The 20,287-nt window shown below is 33.9% G+C and overlaps 1 protein-coding gene across 2 annotated transcripts; it reads left to right on the forward strand.

Annotated features, from left to right (window-relative positions):
• The first annotated feature begins 1,404 nt into the window (after positions 1–1,404).
• LOC123549546 (senecionine N-oxygenase-like) lies at positions 1,405–10,961 on the forward strand. Of its 2 annotated transcripts, XM_053524852.1 has the most exons (5): positions 1,405–1,632; positions 7,563–7,723; positions 8,453–8,620; positions 8,902–9,604; positions 10,159–10,961. In XM_053524852.1, the coding sequence occupies exons 3-5, from the start codon at positions 8,488–8,490 to the stop codon at positions 10,658–10,660; spliced, it is 1,338 nt and encodes a 445-aa protein (XP_053380827.1). In that variant the 5' UTR covers positions 1,405–1,632; positions 7,563–7,723; positions 8,453–8,487; the 3' UTR covers positions 10,661–10,961. The 2 variants fall into 2 exon arrangements, with proteins under 2 accessions (XP_053380827.1, XP_045193653.2); XM_045337718.2 differs by lacking the exon at positions 1,405–1,632 and having other exon boundaries at positions 7,411–7,723.
• The last annotated feature ends 9,326 nt before the right edge of the window (positions 10,962–20,287 follow it).

Here is a 20,287-nt window from a genome sequence, read left to right on the forward strand (position 1 = left end):
GCAAGAACCTTTTAATATCGCTTTTATCTAAAGCGAAAAACAAAAAAACAACAGCAACAACAACAAAAAATTGAATAAAATATAACAAACGATCAGTAGATATATCATTAGACAATAAACTAAGCAATTTAAAATAGTTACCAGTTTTCCATGAGACATTCCATTGGCCTCCCCAGGTGCTCTGTTTCTCGTAACAAACAACTTCTAGCAAAGTGATACAGTGTCGACATGCCTGAAGGTCCGGCACCGACGATGCAGATTTTTAGACGCGACATTGTTAATGAATCTTTTTATTTCCAAACTTTTAACTCATTCAACAAATATTGTTTTACTCCTCGTTTAAATGCGTCAACAATGTTGTTGTACTTATAAAATAGACTGACCCGGTTAAACTTTATAGGTTGACTAGGACTACGGATATGCGATATGTCTATTATATTTTGTAATTATTTTATTTTGTCATTATTTTTTAGCATGGATCCCCTTAAATTTAGTTTGGAACCGTCCATGTTTACAAACACGTTTGTTTATTTTATGAAGTGTAATATTCAGCTTTCCTTGCATGAGTAAATATTTAGAACAACAAGCTTCTATATCTATTACTATAGGTTAAATAAGGTCACGCAAGTATGACTGATGATACCGATATACCAATGTAAAATGACACAAAAGTACATTTCTGTTGCTGTTTTCTATGATATTCATCTGAATTCGTTGGGTATTGATAAACAAGGCAAACTGCTTTTGAAAACAATATCCAGTCAGTACAATGATTACAAACCTTGCCCCAGTTTCACGAAAAAAACTTAAGTAATTGCTTAGCTAAGTCTGTTATTTCAAGCCCTTTATGCGGCTTCAATGTTGACTTTTTTAGAACCGTATATGACTATTTCATAGATTAAAACACAACAATTCTGAATTTTACAGAAAACAAAGTACAGAAATAAGAAATATACTTAAGCAAATACTTAAGTTCGTAATATTGTGTTTAATTAAGAAACAAGATAAACAAGATCAAATTATGAATTGCATAGTTTGTGGCATTCAACATTAAAATCAGCTTCCCAGCCATTCTGTTCACCAGACGGAACAACTTCGACGTCATCTAAGGAACGTGCTCCCTGACTATACGCGGACGTCGTCAAAACAGCGGTCGGTTATCACTAAGCAGCAATGACGTAATTTTCGCGCCTTTCCTTTTGCTGTTCATTCGAAATGAACGTCATAATTTTTAACGGAAAAGAATAGGGGGAATGTAAATATAGTGACTTGTTTTTCCTTCTCTTGAGAAGGAATCCTGTGCAAAAAAAGGACCTGTTTTACAGATGTAAAACGTCTGTAAAAGGCCTGTATTTTGAAATTACAACTGTAAAAGACCTGTAAGTGGAAAACTGATCAGAAATACAGTTAAAATTTTCAGGTGTAAAATATGAAGGTCTCAATTTGCAGCTGTAAATATTTTACTGTTGAAAGTTACAGCTGTAAAATGGTCATGTCTCAAAATTACAGCTGTAACATTTTTGGAGGGAAACATGAGTATTGTCAGCCATCTTTAATGCATTTTAGCTGGATATAACTGAAATTCACACAGACATCACATCTTGTAAAATTTGGAATTTAAAGCGGTATAGAGTAAGTACAGATGTTTGATTATCTGTTATAGTTGTAAAAGGACACGTATAAGTACATACATTAACTATTTACTCTATATTGGAAGCCGATAAGTTAAAAAGAAATAATAACAAGATTGCCATATGTTTTCATGACTGACAAAGAAAGTTTTATAAACAAGATCTGCATATGTTCTACTTTTTATCCTACTCTTGAATTTTGTTGTTGCTATACTGTAATCATACCACATATTTACGTACTAGATCATTTATTTTGTCATTTTCATAGTAATTGCTACCTTATCTAGAGAATTGCAATTCATCCTCAAACTTTTTGCACCTCTACTTTCGTCCCTTAAAATAATGCCCTCTTTTTCAATACCTATAATATTTCTACAGCTGTAACTTTTGGGCATTTTTACAGCTGTAACTTTTTAGCTCACCTGTCACATAGTGACAAGGTGAGCTTTTGTGATCACCCTTCGTCCGTCGTCAGTCCGTGCGTCCGGCAACAATTTCTTGTCTGCACGATAGTGGTTTCATTTATGATTTTATTTTAACCAAACTTGCACACAACTTGTATCACCATAAGATCTCGGTTTCTTTCTTGAACTGGCCAGATCCCATAATGGGTTCCAGAGTTATGGCCCCTGAAAGGGCCAAAATCAGCTATTTTGACTTTTTCTGCGCAATAGCAGCTTCATTTATGATTTAATCTTAACCACACTTGCACACATCTTGTATCACCACAAGATCTTGGTTCTTTTCTTGAACTGGCCAGATTCCATTATGGGTTCCAGAGTTATCTCCCCTGAAAGGGCCAGAATTAGCTATTTTGACCTTGTCTGCACAATAGCAGCTTCATTTATGATTTTATTTTAACCAAACTTGCACACAACTTGTATCACTATAAGATCTTGGTTCCTTTCTTGAACTGGCTAGACTTCGTTATGGGTTCAAGAGTTATGGCCCCTGAAAGGGCCAGAATTAGCTATTTTGACCTTGTCTGAACAATAGCAGCTTCATTTATGATTTGAATTTAATCAAACTTGCACAAAATATGTGTTGCCATAAGATCTCAGTTCCTTTGTTGAACCGGCCAGATCCCATAATGGGTTCCAGAGTTATGGCCCCTGAAAGGACCAAAATTAGCTATTTTGACCTTGTCTGAACAATAGCAACTTTATTTATGATTTGATTTTAACCAAACTTGCACACAACTTGTATTACCACAAGATCTTGGTTCCTTTTTTAAACTGGCCAGATTCCATTATGGGTTTCAGAGTTCTGGCCCCTTAAAGATCCAAAATTGGCTATTTTGGGTTTTGTAGCCATATAGAGACTTCCAAAATATCTTCAACAACAATAAATCTTGGATTCCATGACAAATCAGATCCAATCGTAGGTTCCAGAGTTATTTTATATCTGATTACCTCCCCTGATTGTAGTCAAAATGGATTTATATCAGTAAGTACTTATAGATCTTATTTGAAATTTCATTATTGTCATTAGTTGGACTGAGCCAATCAGAGTAGATAACTATGGACTGATTTTATGCCAAATTACCTTCCTTTATTTCAAATTAAAATGGGTATATCTCCGTAACTAATGAAGATACTGATCTGAAATTTCATTTATGTCAACAGATTTAATTGGCAGATCGTTCTTTTGTTCACTTGCAATAATTTTCTTTTTAATTATGTTACTATAAATAGCTTATTTTTAGTAACTTTTTTATTATTGGCCGTAGGGAAAAACTGAGACCACTTTTCTGTGGTACAACATGGAAGGTGCCTCCAATTTTTAGGTGTATTTTGACATATATGTACCTTGTAAGATTTTTTTTTCTTTTTGGTTAAATTTCTTTCCTTTGTTGTTCCTGTCCTTTGGACTTAGATATTTTTTCTGAGGACCTTCTTGTCCTCAAGTGCAATGATAACAGGTGAGCGATATAGGGCCATCATGGCCCTCTTGTTTCATTTTTACAGCTGTAACTATTTTTACAGGTGTAGCTCATTTGCGTATTTCGAACTGTTTTACAGTCGTTTGACAGCTGTAAATTGAAATCTACAGCTGTAAAATCAATATTGTTATATAAAATCTACAGGTGTAAATTTGGAATAAGAATGACTGTTATTTTGAACAAAAATACAGGTCTTTTACAGCTGTAAAATTTCGTACAGGATATTATAGTTCAATAAGTCACACTTGACTGAGCTATTAATACCGAAAGCTGTTGTCATTACAAGCTGGCCAATAAAACTCCGTGACCTTAGAAATAACCTCTGACGTTAGACTATTCTTTCCTAATTGAGGCGACTCTCTGACTGAACGCGTTCCGTGGATTACATATTACTAAACTCGAGGATGTTATTTCCTCCATTCTTGAGGAAATAACATACACCCAGTCGACCAGATAGACATATATCAGCAAATTTAAATGTAAACAACTAAATATTATCGTTACCTTGAAATGCATAGTTAATATATGAAAAACAAACCCAATTGCGACCCTCTAATTATGCGCAACAAATTGACGCATCGAATCGTAAATGATTAACCGGGTCAATGTCTTATTGCAGTATTTACTCTACTGAAAGTGGTAACAGATTTAATTTGTTGTTGGATTTAACAATTTATGTTAAATAACTAGCGTAAATACTTACTTGAATTTTTTTGGCAGTATAAAACAGACATTGCAACCAAAATTTTACAAGATGATCATTTTATATTTATATAGATATGCCCTAGAAGGAACTTTTGCTATGCTTTAACTTGTTTAACATGTTTATTTTACTAGTACATCGGTTTTACCCCGAGTCACGGTTAAGGCAATGGTAAACCGGATCAAATTTCTCTTGACACATTTTTTGTAAAGGACACTGACCTCTTTCATTTTTCGGCGACGCCGTCGAAATTCGTTTCCGTTACCTATGCCACGTGACTTCAGTTTGCAAATCAAACTACTTGATAATGCATTATAGATAATTTATCAAAATGGAAGATTTATGCAACACTCTGCCTGATTGGACGAGAGTGTCAATTTCTTTCACTCTGTTGATTGTGCTACGCTGAGTGAAATGTAGACAACGCGTTTATCCTAAACGACGCTGTTCACAGTTTTAAAGCTAACTTTGGCTCAGTATATTTAGCAAGAATATTGATATATCTCAAAATGATAAGTAAGTTTAATAAATATGATAAAAACCTGTTCAAATACCAACATATATCAAATTAAAGAAAGAGCTGAATACGGTCTGCGTAGCACATGAATAAGGGTGTGATAAGAGTCTTTTATGTAGAGAAGTGCTTTTTAAAAGATTTTCCTTGTTACAATTGTCGTCTGTATATGAAAAGGTTTCTTGCTTTTGTGACTTATTCAGATTGCATATTAAAATGAGTAGTTGTTTGCTTTGATATATTTGTTATAAATTATTTAACTGATTTATTATATATAAATATTTTTCTGTAGTATGGTATGCAAATATTGAACTCAGTTGAAATCTGTTTTATTATATATATGCTACATAATGACCGAATCTCATTACACTGAAATGAAGGTACGCTGCATACAGTTTATCTATGTGATATGACTACGGTCAAACTTTACTTATGAAACAGAAATATTGAAATAATTACAATTGTATGTTTTGCTTGACCTTCACTTTTTATAGGTGTGACGTCATTGTCCAAAGATTCATGAATAGCGAATATGCATTTGTTAAAGCGGGATCAGTTGGCCTATTTTAGAAATAAATAAAAATAATAAATAAAAAAATCCTTTAATTGATTTGTTCTCATGTATTCTAATCAAACTTGATTTGTAGCATCTTGAGTAGGCCCGCAGCCAACTTTTTTCAGCTGGGACATTTAACCCCTTTTAGGGGCTGCTAGAGCTAAAACTAGAAATGCTTTTATGGAGAACCATTTAAATTGTTAAAGTGCGGTGTTTAGTTTTGCAATTTGAAAAATGTTAGATGAAAGATGAATGTTAGATGAAAACTTCATAAACTTCTTTCCTTATTACAATTCGCCGACCATCATTTTTAAAGATATTTCTTGTTTAAGTATGGTAGCTACTTTTAGCCATTTTCCTACCCACAACGTCGGTAAACATGAATCCATTGATAAAGTCTTATTTACTGACCTCACAACGCTGATTATTTTATATTTGTTTCCCGTCTTAATATAACACCATCATCAACAACACCAACACCATCACAACAATTACCATAATCATCACCAGCAGCACAACCTCCATCACAAATATCATTATCACCACCATGATCATCATCATAATCACCTTCATCACAATCATCTTCATCACTGACCAAAACCAACACCACTATATCATCATAATTACCATTTCAATCATAATCATGATTACCAGCATCAACATCCTCATCATTATCACAGAAGTTTGAGCCGGCGTGTTATCTTAGGGTCGGTCGGGTTATCAAAAACACACACATTTTTGGGGCCTTTTCATAATCAATTTGAGTTTGAAGTCTATGAAATATTTCAATTTCATGATTTCGTGTTATTGATGCATTGTATAATTGTCTTTAGAAGGCATTCTCTTACGTTTATACACAGTTTTATCAATGTTTGTCCCTTTTGTTTAAATTTGTCAATGTAGTTTATACATATTTTGCATGTTTTAACTGTTGGTTTCATTAAACAGAGTCAAAACATTAAAATATAAAAATGAAAAGAAGTTTTGAATAGGCGGACAGTTTTTTGACTAAGCGTACAGTCCGGATTTTAAAAACTGCGATTAGTGGGTCAGTAATGTATCGAATAGTGGGACAGTGTAATCGGCTTACATGTCCCAGAAAAACACATTTTCCTGAATTCCTGAATTCGTTACCATAGAGCCATGCTAGTATTTATCGATGAGTAAGATATTTATCTACCAAAAGACACACAATCAAAAAAGGCAAAAAACAAACAAACAAAAAGACAAAAAAATTAAAAGATCACAAGGACCCAAGGACTAAAGAAACACAATGAGGCACCATATTCAGCAAGATACCGCTGAGAAGCTAAGCTGAAAGTGGTTCATGGTGCACCCAACCTCACTCTGAACTTCCAACATGAAGTTTGACTGTATCTTGTAGTTTACATAGAAAAACGTTATGCGATGAAGCTATGTCCAGCTCATCACAATTTAAAAAAAATAATGCTCGTAAGGCAATTTGTTTTGTTTTATTATCAATATCTAATTTAAATGCATGACATAAGACTGTGTGTTCTGGGTCAAAGTCATTTCTATGTCCACCCTAAATTCGAAGAGGAATAATCAAAATTAAGTATTTGGAGCTTTCTGTTGATTTTTCATTTTTTAAGCATGTACATTGTAATTGCAAAAACATTCTTTTACACACTTTAACAAAGTCACTTTTAAAGTGACTTAACACGCATCAGCCAATCACATTTCAGACTGTAGGACTTCTGCAAAAGTAGAGGGTTTAGAAGTGAGGATACAAGAGAGGTTTTGTAGAGAGTGAAATAATATATTTCAAGACGATTTGCTTTATAGGAAGGATTAATGTGACCTTCAAGCGAATTAATATAACTATCTGATCGGTAGTTTTTATGTCATATCATACAAGTGTATCATTACAAGTAACATGTGGGTGACCTGAAATAAACTTTCGACCAATTTGTACTTGTAACAGTGTTATTGACTTGTCAAAACATGTTCCCGGCTTTCATGTTAATCTTATATAGGCTCGAACAGAATATAATGAAAGCCGGGTCCATTTTCTGACAGGTCAAATAAATTGGACAATTTTTTTCTTAATACCAGTGAATGTAAGATAGGACGTGCTGAAATAATTACTCTGACCGAAAGAGACTTAGTAATATAAACAAGTTATTTGACTTATTATCACATTTTCAATTCATTTGTTTTGAAGTTACGTTATTGTATACACATTTACTCATCAGGTTAAGCATGTCGCAGCCGCCAAGAATATGCATCATTGGTGCCGGACCATCCGGATTGTCGACACTGTATCACTTTGCTAAAATGGAGCAGATGCCGGATATTGTTTGTTACGAGAAACAAAGCACGTGGTTAGGTCTCTGGAACGTTTCGTGGAAAACAGGTTAGTTCTTTATATACTGTTGATTTTACACAAGGCATAAAGGTATATGCCTCTAGATGAATAGTCAAAATGATTAATCGTGCAAGTAAAGTAAAGTAATATAGGAAAGCAATATTTCGTCTTCTTCAATACATTTCTGTTGTGTAACATGTGTAATACAGGTTGTACACAGACAAAACAAGTTTTTGTTATAATAAACAGGACTTTCTATCACTAGCACTCAATCACTAACATATACATGTAGTTATTAGGTTTTGGGCATTTTGCATCTTCAGGAGTGAGCTTAATAATACAATGTACCTTCCACTATTTAAGGTGTACTGTTTATGAGATGTTATATTTTTTTAGAAACGGTATCTTTAGATAAGCGTAGCATGCCAGTATTCTAAACAAGGTACGATTTTTACACAATAAGCCTAAGAAAAACCCAGTATAATTTGTTGGACAACTTTTGGCAGATGGGAAGACGGCTTTTTCTGCACCTAGTCATACACTAACACGTTAAATTTGCCAATTTTCCACTTTTTCTGATACGTCAGTGGTTTACATTTGAGCCGATGTGACTGCAAGAACTTATATAGCAGTTCTCTTTTATATATTTTAATTAACCTTTGATCTGTTCTGTTTTCTTTCTTCATTGCGTGTGAAGAATGATTTACACGTTAGTGTTTTAAAACAATATTTTAAATGTTCAGTACACTCTTTGATAACAAAATGTCTTTTCTGTAGGATGAGACGAAAACGGAGAACCTGTTCATACAATTATGTACAAGCATATGTGGTGCAATGGACCATATCAAGCACATGAGTATTACGACTACACCGTAGAACAACACTTTGGTGGCCAGATAACTCCATCATTTCCTTCTCGTATTGTAATGAGAGATTATCTCGAAGGTATTAGAGTTATTCTGTTCTAATCTAAAAAACTGCATATAAACAGGTGGGAGGTGCCAGCGAAAAAGTAGTTTTCAGTCACGAATAGCACTTGAGACGGTATCATTGTTATTTACCCATCGATATAAATCTATATTATCAAAGACATTATATATCCTTTAAAGAACTGCGAAAACTGTCTTAATGATACATGTTTAAGTCGTTTGATAGAAAATACGTTATGTACTTTTGTTCACGTTTTTCCGAATGTTTCAAGTATAAAAGTCTAATACTCACTTCAGGTCGATTTACGAAAGGAGCACCTCGTGGACGCAATCTGAAAGACTTTATACATTTCAACACCGCCGTTCGGTATGTGAAATACCTGGACGAGAAAGATGAATTCACGGTTACAGTTAATGATTATAACACCGGACAGACACGGGAGGAAACGTTTTCACACGTTATTGTAGCAACTGCCATATTCAGCTTTCCAAATTTCCCAGAATTCCCTGGCATGAAAGAATTCAAAGGCCGAATACTGCATTCGCACGACTTTCGCGACGCTAGGGATTTTACTGGACAAAGGGTATTGGTCGTTGGTGCGGGTTTTACTGGTGAAGATCTTGTATTGCAACTTCTCAAATTTGGCGCCAAACACACAATTCTCGCCTACAGAACAAGACCAAAAGGAGATACATGCATAATGCCAGACGGTGTTGAAGAGAGACCAATGGTGGAACGTTTTGACTATGATAAGGTCCACTTCAAAGATGGGTCATCTGCAGAAATCGACGCCGTTATTTTGACTACAGGCTACAGGAACTATTTCCCCTTCCTAGAAGACAGATTTAGGATTCCAGAGGAAACGCATCCTTACCCAGAAGGATTGTACAAGGCGTGTTTGTTTTACAAGGCAGGAAACAACCGACTGTTTTATATAGGGGTTCTAGAACAATTTAATTCCTTTTCGTATTTTGAAGTCATGGCAAACTGGACTTGCAAGTAAGTTCTTCCAAATCCTTACTCTTGCATATTTTCGCAATGGAAAATACATCAGTTTTCCGAGGCTATTCAGAACTCAAGTTTCAGTGTCAGAATATATCGCATTTTGTCATTTATCAGCTTTATCAATCTAGCTGGTTTACAGAAGAATGGTGTTTCTACCCAGATGCCCGCCTGTATCTGTACTAATGTAACGAGAGGTATCTGGTGTATTCCCTTTTCAACAAAACCTAGTAGGCCTAAAATTGTGTTGGCGCGACGTTAAATTCAACAAACAAATGAATAAATCTCGGTAAGCAAGTGAGAATGCCCCCGTTTCGGATGCAGCTGGGATGGGTTTCGTTCCCTTGCCGCATCATACAAACAAAAATGTTACCCGTATTTTCCTCCCTTGGCGCTCACAATCTACTTCGTGACGTTCCTTTAAAGGTTAAAATCTCAAGGAATTGTTTCGATTGAGTCCGGTTGTTCGAGGACATGAAAAATAAAACGAACGAAGGAAGTTCTCAAAAGATAGATAAAACACCATTTATAACATAGTTTTCTTTTTACAGATACATTATGGGGCAACTACCAGATGAACCAAAAGAACAAAAAGAAATGGAAGCCGATTGTCATCGGTGGATTGATCGCGTAAACGCATGCGCATCGGAGTCGGATCTGCTTCATTTCCAAACAGTTTTGATAGCACATCTAGCAGAGTTAGCAGGTTATAATAGCGATATTGCACGTAGAGAAGAACTCCTTCTTCAGCTGATAAAAGATAGGAAAGAAAGTTTAGGCCTTGCAAATTACAGAGACGGGTGTTATACTAGCCTCTACACTGGAGCAGTCGCACCAAAACAGACCCCATTCATGCAAAATTTTGATGAGAGCATCGAAACGTATCTTCAGTTCAAAATGAGCGATAAAATATCATATATGGTAATTCCAACTTGTTCAAACTTGGATGTTATCAAAAAAATAAACATTGATTTTAAATTTAGGACAGATGCTATATTGCCCTGCGTGAAACACGTGTGTTTGTATTTAGGAAGTAGCTTCAATACTTTTTGATATACTAATTTTTGTAAGTGTAACATAGCAACCGGAGACTTCCGTATAGGAAGTGCTACTCACCTGTGTGAGTTCATGCGCCTGTATGAACCGAATTATGTCATGCAAGAATGCCATCAAATTGATGATCACATAGTGATTCTACAGAAGTCGTGAAAAACCACCTACTCACTTTAAGTGCTCTCTGTACGATTACGTTCTGCACAGTGTACTTTAATGACAGTATAATCGGTTTTGTTATTTTGCATGCGCAACATTATAAAATTATAAAATTAGAAATCAAAATACAGTTGAAACTCACTATCTTGAACTGTGTCACATCTGTCAAAATGATCAATATATCTATTTCCAAGAGTAAAATATGGTAAATCTCATAAATGGATTCATTTGGTAACATGATCTCCACGGGCGGAAGAAGCTAGGCGCCCACAGTTAATGAAAACAAATAAGCAGAGGAAAGTCGCCATATGACTTATAATTGTGTCGATTTTACGTATAACACAGACAAGCAAGTTTTAAATTGTAACATCTTTGAATTTTGGGTTACAATATTTTTGCAGACTGAAGATCTTTGAAATAATACAATTTTTGTCATGGAAGATTAATCAAGCTTAAAGGGCAATTGAAAATTATTCAAGCTAAGTATTGCAAAATATACTTCCATGCTTTACTGTATATTAGATATTGAAAAATCATCATTTGGAATAATTCAGGGGAGCAAAGACATTTTTCGGGTTAAAACGATTTTTTGTCAGCAGTAACATAACTGATTTATTCTTAAACACCATTCGCTTTCCAAAAGAAACGTCATTTTCTAACACAGTAACGTTTGATTTTTGTATATGATTTTAATCATATAATTTTATGATTGTTTTAAATCATCCAGTCATTTTTGAAATTTATATCCTTATATACAGGCTGAAAATATTATTTAATCCGCAGTTTTGTCCATTTGAAAACAGAAAGTTATTGATAACATCATGATGTTTTATCTTGCCAATTATATCTTTTATTTAGACTAATAATGCTTCTTTAACTTTACAAGAAGCCACATACAAACTGGATTGAAACCTCGTATTCAATTGTCAAAACGTCTGTATATTAAAAAAACAAGTTTTGATCGATAGATGCTGATTTTATACCCTTTTACTGGATAATCTGAAGAAAAACGGTGCCGTTATTTAAGGACAGGATACCTTTCTAGATGATAGATTTAGGATACAAATATATCTCTACCCAGAGGGATTGTACAATGCTTAAGAATAACTGAAACAAGTACACAGTGCTATACTATACAGGAGACATTTCTGCACTTGTGAATTCAAGAAATGTAGCGTATCATTTTATTGCATCAAATTATACCAGATATTGATGAAGCAAAAATGCAAGTTGAATAGCATCAGTCCAGGATCCAGCATTGTTTTAAGATAGTACGAAAGAAATTGTCAGGACAATGCATAGATTATTACATAAAATTCTATCTGGAATATCTGTTGTATGCTTATAATTACAGCGTGACGAAATGGTAGAAAATAATTAGTAATACTTATCCATGTTTTGGGACATCTGAAAATCGTACCTAAGTATGTTTCAGTTGCAGCAGACAAGGCGGCCTACAATATTAGCATCATTTGATAGTACTAAGGCTTACACTGTGACTTCATCTGTTGAACAACATTTGGCACCAATAACATCGCTGAAGTTTTGAACTTGTTAGTTCGTATAGATGATCACCAAATTCAACTCAATTTCTAAATTACATCAACAACTATATATAGCCCGTTCTTGCTTACCACAACAAATATTTGCAAGTAATTAACATCACGTCTGTAAAAGCCCATTTGAATAAATGGCAATAAATATACGACAATGCACATTTTTGGTTGGTTAAAAATTTGCCTAAATCCTAGATAAATTTAACAATTACAAGTTGTCTAACGTCAGCGCATATGATTTCTCTACTCTGTATACCTCATTACCACAACTTAATTAATGATAAACTAACTGTCCTAATTCAAAATGCTTTTGACGAGTAGAGTACATTTCTCGCATGCAATTTCGGTAAAGCTTTTTTCACTAGTTGCGTTATAAAAGTTATATCATTTTGACCTTTTACGAAGTTGGTAAAGCCCTCACCTTTTTACTGAATAACATTTACGATAGCTCTGGGAAATCCTTTTTTCCAGACAAGTAATTGGTATTTCCGTGGTAACCAAGGAAGCACTACCTGTGGCAGATCTTTTTTACGCAGGCATACAATATAACTGCATTTATTAATACGCCATGCTCTGAACGATCTCCCACATTTACACGACAAGTCCGTATCGTGTTTGACATTTAAACGTTTACAAAAAATGTACCCTTCCAAACGAAAGGGTCATGAATCCTTCTAGCCACCTAACTCTTTCTCTGTCCATAAGTCTGAACAAAACAAGTGTTTTTTTGCCTATTAAAGGTAGTAGTTGTGTCTTATTTTGGTAAACAATAAACAGCCATTTTTGCACGCCTATTTGATAATGGATAAATTCCGTTATCTGGACGGAACTATACCGTGTAAGAAGGCGGTATTCAATTGTTCCATTTCGCCATGGAATCGTATCAAACAGTGTCAAACATAGCACAGAAACATCAGAAATAGCATTAACTTGCGAAAATGTTACCAAAAATCACTTTGAGTTTGTGATATTTGTTCCTGTTTAATTTGAGAAACTAATGCATTTATGATTTTGGGCCCCGTTATAGATGGGAAAAGCCACCCGGTGCCATGACTGCAGACAATCGTTAAATTAAAGGCCGTTTAAACAGTATCGTTTCGTGTATGAAAGATCATGTAAACGTTTTCAATTTCCTGTAAACATGGGAGCCTTACACAAAGGGTAGATACTATCTATCCCCGGGAGCTCCAGTTAAATAAACCTAACAATTCGGATACTACTGTTTCAGCTTTAGATTTTTTAGATTTACATCTCTCTATTATAAAATTATGCACACAAAGTTTACTGACAAGGGGGATTTTAATTTTAGTTTTGTAAAATTTTCCCAATTTCGATGGGAATTTAACCAAGTCAGCATCTTATGGGATACATATTTCTCAATTAATTAGGTTCGCCGGAGCGTGTAGTCAAGCTGAGGATTTCAATGAACGTAATCAATATACTACTAATAGGCTAACGTTGTTATAAATGATGTCAATATTTTGCTAAATTTTACTGTCGTAATTACAGTAATTTAAGTACACTTCTGATTGAAGGTATATCAAAGCCCATTTTTATAGGGATGTTGTTTAGAAACTTCGTAAGATTTTGGATCATGATAATTTCCCTATGTATTTGTTATTTTTTGCTTTGCTTTGGGTTTAACGTCGTTTTTCAACAGTATTGCATTTATGTAACGGCGGGCAGTTAATCTCACCAGTGTTCCTGGATTTTGCACCAGTACAGACCTGTTCCCCGCAAGTAACTACCAACTTCCCCACATGTATGAATCAAAAGGTATAAAACGTTTTATTAAAAGAGGTTATTCTGAGACACACCGTATGTTTAGTGTTCATGTAAACAGTTAATGCTGGACGCTACTATGCTTTCATCCTTGACTGCGTCTGACGGAACACGAAGAGGACTATAATAACAGGTAGTTCTTAATACCCAGTTGGTCTTGTCTGTTTTGATATCTATGATCTGGCCTGTTTCGTAGGGTCTTTAATTGTTTCTCTACATGTGGTTCTGGTTCTAGTGTTTGCTTTTTCTTTGCCCCGCCAGAACGACAGAAAGACATTTTCCTCTTTTGGCGTTATTTCGTTCCCTCGTTCTGGCGCCCCCGCCAAAACGATATAACGAAGAATGCAACGCGACAGAACGAAAGAACGACACTTATAAACGGCGCCCTAAAAAACGTCGTCTTGGCGTCCTGTCGTTCTGGCGCCCCCGCCGCAACGAAACAACGCCAAATGTGAAAATATAGTTCTGGCGTTCTGGCGCGTTCCGATAGAGCATGCGCAGTTTGTCATATTTTTCGTACCCATTTCTACTGTTTCATAAACAGATAGATACACTTTTTCACGGAATCCATCAAAGTTTGGAAACCGCACCTATCTTTCGTATTTCACACCTCATTTCATTCATATCACCCGGTTTTGTTTCAAGCTTAAGTTGAAAATAACAGCGACTTAGCAGATATATCGAGCTATAATACTCATGTTATTCAAGTTTGGAAAAAATAAACATACTGATAAAAACGGTGGACGATTTTATCTAGTGTTAAATATGTATACGATCAAATACTTAAAACATCTTAGCCATATTTTTACTCTAAACATCAGTAAATATTTTTTTTATTTAATGCATTCATTCTAGCTTTGATGGAAAAGAATAATATCAGAAAACATGTGGTTATATCCACTCCCTTTGTGAACTACATGCTTAAACATGACGAAAAACTTGGTCATCAATTAGCAGCAAACATAATGAACCTTAAGATACAATTTTCAAAATGACAAAATTACCCTACCGAAACATGACAACACTGCGCATGCTCTACCGGAACGCGCCAGAACGCCAGAATGATATTTTCACATTTAGCGTTGTTTCGTTCCGTCGTTTTGGCGGGGACACCAGAACGACAGAACGCCACGACGACGTTTTTAGGGCGCCGTTTATAAGTGTCGTTTTTTCGTTCTGTCGCGTTGCATTCTTCGTTATATCGTTTTGGCGGGGGCGCCAGAACGAGGGAACGAAAAGACGCCAAAAGAGGAAAACGTCGTTCTTTCGTTATGGCGGGGGCGCCAGAACGACAGAACGAGACAACACCAAAAGAGGAAAACGTCGTTCTTTCGTTATGGCGGAGGCGCCAGAACGACAGAACGACATTGGCATAAATCAGCCACCATAGAAAAATATGCAAGTGATTCTTGTATCACTTTTTGAGCTTTTTGCCGTTTTCAAATAACTGACTTTGCAAAAGTTACTTAACATGTATTAGTCAATCACATTTCTCCGTGATCGGCTTATTAGCTAGACCATATATCAATAGCGAAAAACTAAGATCAATGTGAATGTCTCTCTGTGAAGAGACGTTTTGTAAGAGAAAAAAATGTACTTCGAGAATTAAGTTTATGTTAACTTGAAATGGCGATTCGCTTCAAAGGACTTATGAACAGATGACAAATTAGATGTGACCTTCATGCGAATTTAAATAACTACTGCGCAGGTGAGAAAGTATAACTGTGCTTTTTATGATGAAAATGTATGTCATTTTATAAAGGTCATTTTAACTAGAACCAGGTCAGTGACCTTACATAAACTTTATATTAATATTTGCCGGTGAGGTTGTTATCAGTGAATGAATCAAAGGACTGAAAGTACAGGAGGATCGATTGTCTCTGAACAACACAGATTGTACACATATATGTGTAAATATCAGGAGATTTACAAGATTAAAGTTATAAACTGGGGACACAAGTGTACACAAAGTTTGACTTCTAACCGTATGTGTGAACTTTACTTTTGATATAGGAACGCATGTGCTTGCCTTATGCATTCAGTTACTATGTTCAACTATTCTATTAAGTATCATAGCAGTATCTTGAATGGTAATCGAGAAGTAGATGTTAACAAAACTGAACTGAAAAAGTTTTCACAACTATTAACGTCATATAAAAGTTAGGGTTGATTGTATGGTGAAAATTGATTGATTTGGATTTAACATCGTACTCAACAGCTGAGGTCATGTGGCAACTTCCAGCTTTCATGGAGGAGGAAGACCCCAGGTGCAACTAATAAATAAAAATATTTCACACAATCACAATCAAAGATTTTAAACCGATCTCGTTTCCTGTTATTATTCTCTGAATCTGATTCAACTATTTGCCTGGCTTTCTCGAACGTTTTTTTTTTCAGTTCAATAAAGTGTTATCGATGTTTCAATCAAAATCGCTACAAATAATACTTACAACTCCTTCTAGCTGTAATCTTCAAATAATGTCTTAAAAATCAGAACAGTGAACAAGATCAAGGAAGACACAGAAAAAAATGTTAAACTGAATATATAAAAATGTTACACACTATCACAATCCGACAAAGACTCGGTTCCCGTTATTATTTTTCTGATTCAACGATTTCCCTGGCTTTCTCGAACGTTTTTTTTTTTCAGTTCAATAAAATCTTATGAATGTTTCCATCAAAATCTCTACAAAAAAATACTTACAACTCCTTCTAGGCTAGCTGTAATCGTCAAAGTAATCTATTCCAACTATTTATTATTAGTATTAATAGTTACTATTTTTTATGCTTTATGACTTTTTAGCTGTCATGTTTATTTTAAACCTTGTCATACATGCTAATATATATAATATTATTAAAATATGTCTTACAATGCAACTATTTAATAGATTACATTACTTTTTAAATTAACCGATTGCTCTTAATTTTGTGATAATATGGTAGATGACAGATGCGGGTGTGGTACTGTGTATGACCCTTTCAGGCCTTTTTTTTCCATTCTTCACCTTTCTTTCGGTAGTTTTGGACACAAGTACTTTTACTCAGGGGACTAGGTATTGCCATACACTTGCCACAATACCCGACTGTCAACGACTAATTTTTATTTGTTTTACTCCTAACTCTTTTTACAGACATTGTAACTAAAAAATTAAAACCGGAATTTTTAACATTTTGACTCCAAATATATATTGCTAAGTGCATCAGATAATATATATACAATATTAAAATGCTGTGTGTTAATTTTTAAAAGAGATATTTACTCCAAAAAATTTAGTCCCCATAGCATTTTTGGAAATAGGATAGACAACTCCTGAATGACTATCTCATCAAATTTGCTGATATAAAAATAAACTTAGGTATTTTCCCGGGATACCCTCATTAAAGTCTGTTTCTTCATTTCATTCAGACATGGAATGTAAACAAATACAGGAACAATTTGACAGTACAAGGACATCAAACAACCTATTTTATTTTCCTTCAGGACAGGTACACATGTTAGGTCATACTTGTAGTTAATAAACCAAAATGTAAAACAATTAATTAGCTCATCTAATAACTTCACAATATTTTATTACCTCCCTTCATTACATTTATCATCTACATTCTACATATTTTTTTATGGAATTACCTCCCTTTATCTCAAATAAGCTTTCTTATATTGCAATTTAATCAGTCAGTATTTTTACCTTAATTTTCTGACAAATAAATTTATATTTTTTTAATCCATGGTAAGATGAAAAGCATAAATTATATTAAAGAATACCATAAAAGCATTTATCACACATGAATGCAAGGTATACACAACAAATAATTTTGAGCCTTGTTGCCAATGACAATGTTGAAAAATATTAAAGCTCAGATTGCATAACAGTGAGATAAAATCTTTTTAAGTTAAGTTAATAATTCCCATATTAACTTATGACTACAAAAATTTAAAGTATGTTGTTATTCCCATTTCAGTCCAACATATCTAAAGAAGTAAATACTACAAAGACTGTATATCAAATTTTTGAAAATAAAATTCCAACAACATATTTTGTTCTTATTTCTTTTATTTTGATTATGTAGTGTACTTACCTAGAATGATGAGATATTTTGAAATGTATATTTCTTTATTCTCCTGGATGGAAAAAAATAAAATATATAAACAAAACAACCAATTATACCAACCAAATTGTAAAATACTTAAGTTTCTTTGATGTTAGTAATTATATGTTGAGACATGAAAACAACATAAAATATCAACATAAAATATAACTAAAAAATTGTGGAACCTCATATGTAGATTAGATTAGACTGTATTATACAAATATTTATATGAAAATATGTGACAACTCTGGTTAAATAGAATATTAGTTAACTTATGGTAAAATGTTGAACTGCTTTAACATTAATCTACAAGTGATGAATGAGTTCATCTTACCATAACTTTGACATTTAATGTATTATTAAGAAAACTATAACATACAAGAAATGACACACAGACAGTATAAGTTGCTGAATGACTGGGTCAGTCTCCACCACAAATACTATGAAACTTAAAAAGTCCAATTAAATGTGTTTCTTTAAATTAGATTGATCACATTTTAACACTTCTATGAATGCAATTGTTAAATGCTTGCTTCTTACATGCATGCAATAATGGAAATAAAAAATGATTTAACAATATATGTATACAGTCTTGTCATGAACACATTCTGTACAGATGATAATACATAGAAAAGTCAACATATTTATTATATGGGTCCATCTCAGTTTACAGCTGGTGCATGGCTGTCTTGCACTTGAATATACATCTTGCAGCACAGTTGGGGTAAATTCCATTTCACATGACAACACACTTGTAGCACTTCTGGAAATACAAATATAAAACCTTATTACATAAAGAGAATAAAACATGATAGTTTTTAAAACAATTATAACATCATTTTAGACATTTGCAGATATTCTAATCTTAGAAATATATTATCAAGCAGCAAGTTAGGTAACTCTACAAATTGACATTTTGTCTAATTTCAACTTGTCTAAGGAATTACCTGTTTTAAGCAGCAAGATTGTGTTGCTACTTGGCTTGCTGCTTTATTTAAATTTTACATATACTTAGATCCACTAAATGACAAGTTATTTAATAGGACTGTCTGAAAAGATTGCATATTTTATAACATTCAATGTACATATATTCAATAAAATGGTGAAAAAAAATAAACAGATAAATCTGATGATGTTCACCTAAGATCTCACCTAAAAGCTCCAACAACAACCTACAACCTCTGATTAGTATATGATGTAATAATGATAAACTACCTAAAGTGTTTTATATAGCATGCAAAAACAATGAACTTGAGAACTGCCAAAACTTCACCTTATGAGTAATATATGTTCACTTTTCCCCTTGTTGAAAGTGTAGTTTTTCTTAAAGCATTTGAAATCATAGATATTATAAGTACAATGCAACCTATGTAGAGCAACACCCTGTGGGATATACAAATATTTTAGTTATTTTGAGGTTGTTGTTCTGGAGAAGTAAATTTGATAGTTATATTTCAGCTTAGGGAAATTCTCATGATGTTGTTATAGAGAGGTTTTTGCTTCAGAGTGAGCTACTCTGGAGAGGTTGTTCTGTGAAAATTGCTTCAAACTTCATCTCCTTCAACTGAGCTAAATGAAGAAAAACAACAAAGGATTTTCCAAATTTAGAATTTCCTTGTTTACAATTTGACATTTAATGTTTGGCAACTATGCAGACATATTTTTATGTGACACAATGCCGCCTTTAACTATCTTATTCCAATGAACAAATTGTCAGTCTTGACAAAATCATGTGAAAAAAAGATCACAGTAAAAAAAATTAATCCTAATCATTTTATATATATTGCAAAATCAGCTTTACAGAACTCATAAGTGACAAAAAATTAAATTCAAATATTGCCTTTGTGATGTGCAGCACTGGCCATGTCTTTTTATCACAATAGTTTACCTTATTTATATCTGTTACTTTTGTCATAACTTTTATGTCCCTTCTGCACTAACAATTGTCTTCAAGTTCTGAAATATTGTAAAACATTAATTCACACACATTCTAGGAAGTCAACATAAAATCAGTGTCAAAGCATTTGAATATAATTGTTTT

The sequence above is a fragment of the Mercenaria mercenaria genome, chromosome 15 (genome assembly GCF_021730395.1).
Source record: "Mercenaria mercenaria strain notata chromosome 15, MADL_Memer_1, whole genome shotgun sequence".
NCBI classification, from domain to species: domain Eukaryota; kingdom Metazoa; phylum Mollusca; class Bivalvia; order Venerida; family Veneridae; genus Mercenaria; species Mercenaria mercenaria.

Bases quoted from the DNA above. Each gene is read 5' to 3' on its own strand.
- LOC123549546 (XM_053524852.1), top strand. From the start codon at position 8,488: ATGTACAAGCATATGTGGTGCAATGGACCATATCAAGCACATGAGTAT. The intron at 8,621-8,901 runs GTATTAGAGTTA...TACTCACTTCAG, and splicing joins AATGAGAGATTATCTCGAAG to GTCGATTTACGAAAGGAGCA. The intron at 9,605-10,158 runs GTAAGTTCTTCC...TTCTTTTTACAG, and splicing joins ATGGCAAACTGGACTTGCAA to ATACATTATGGGGCAACTAC.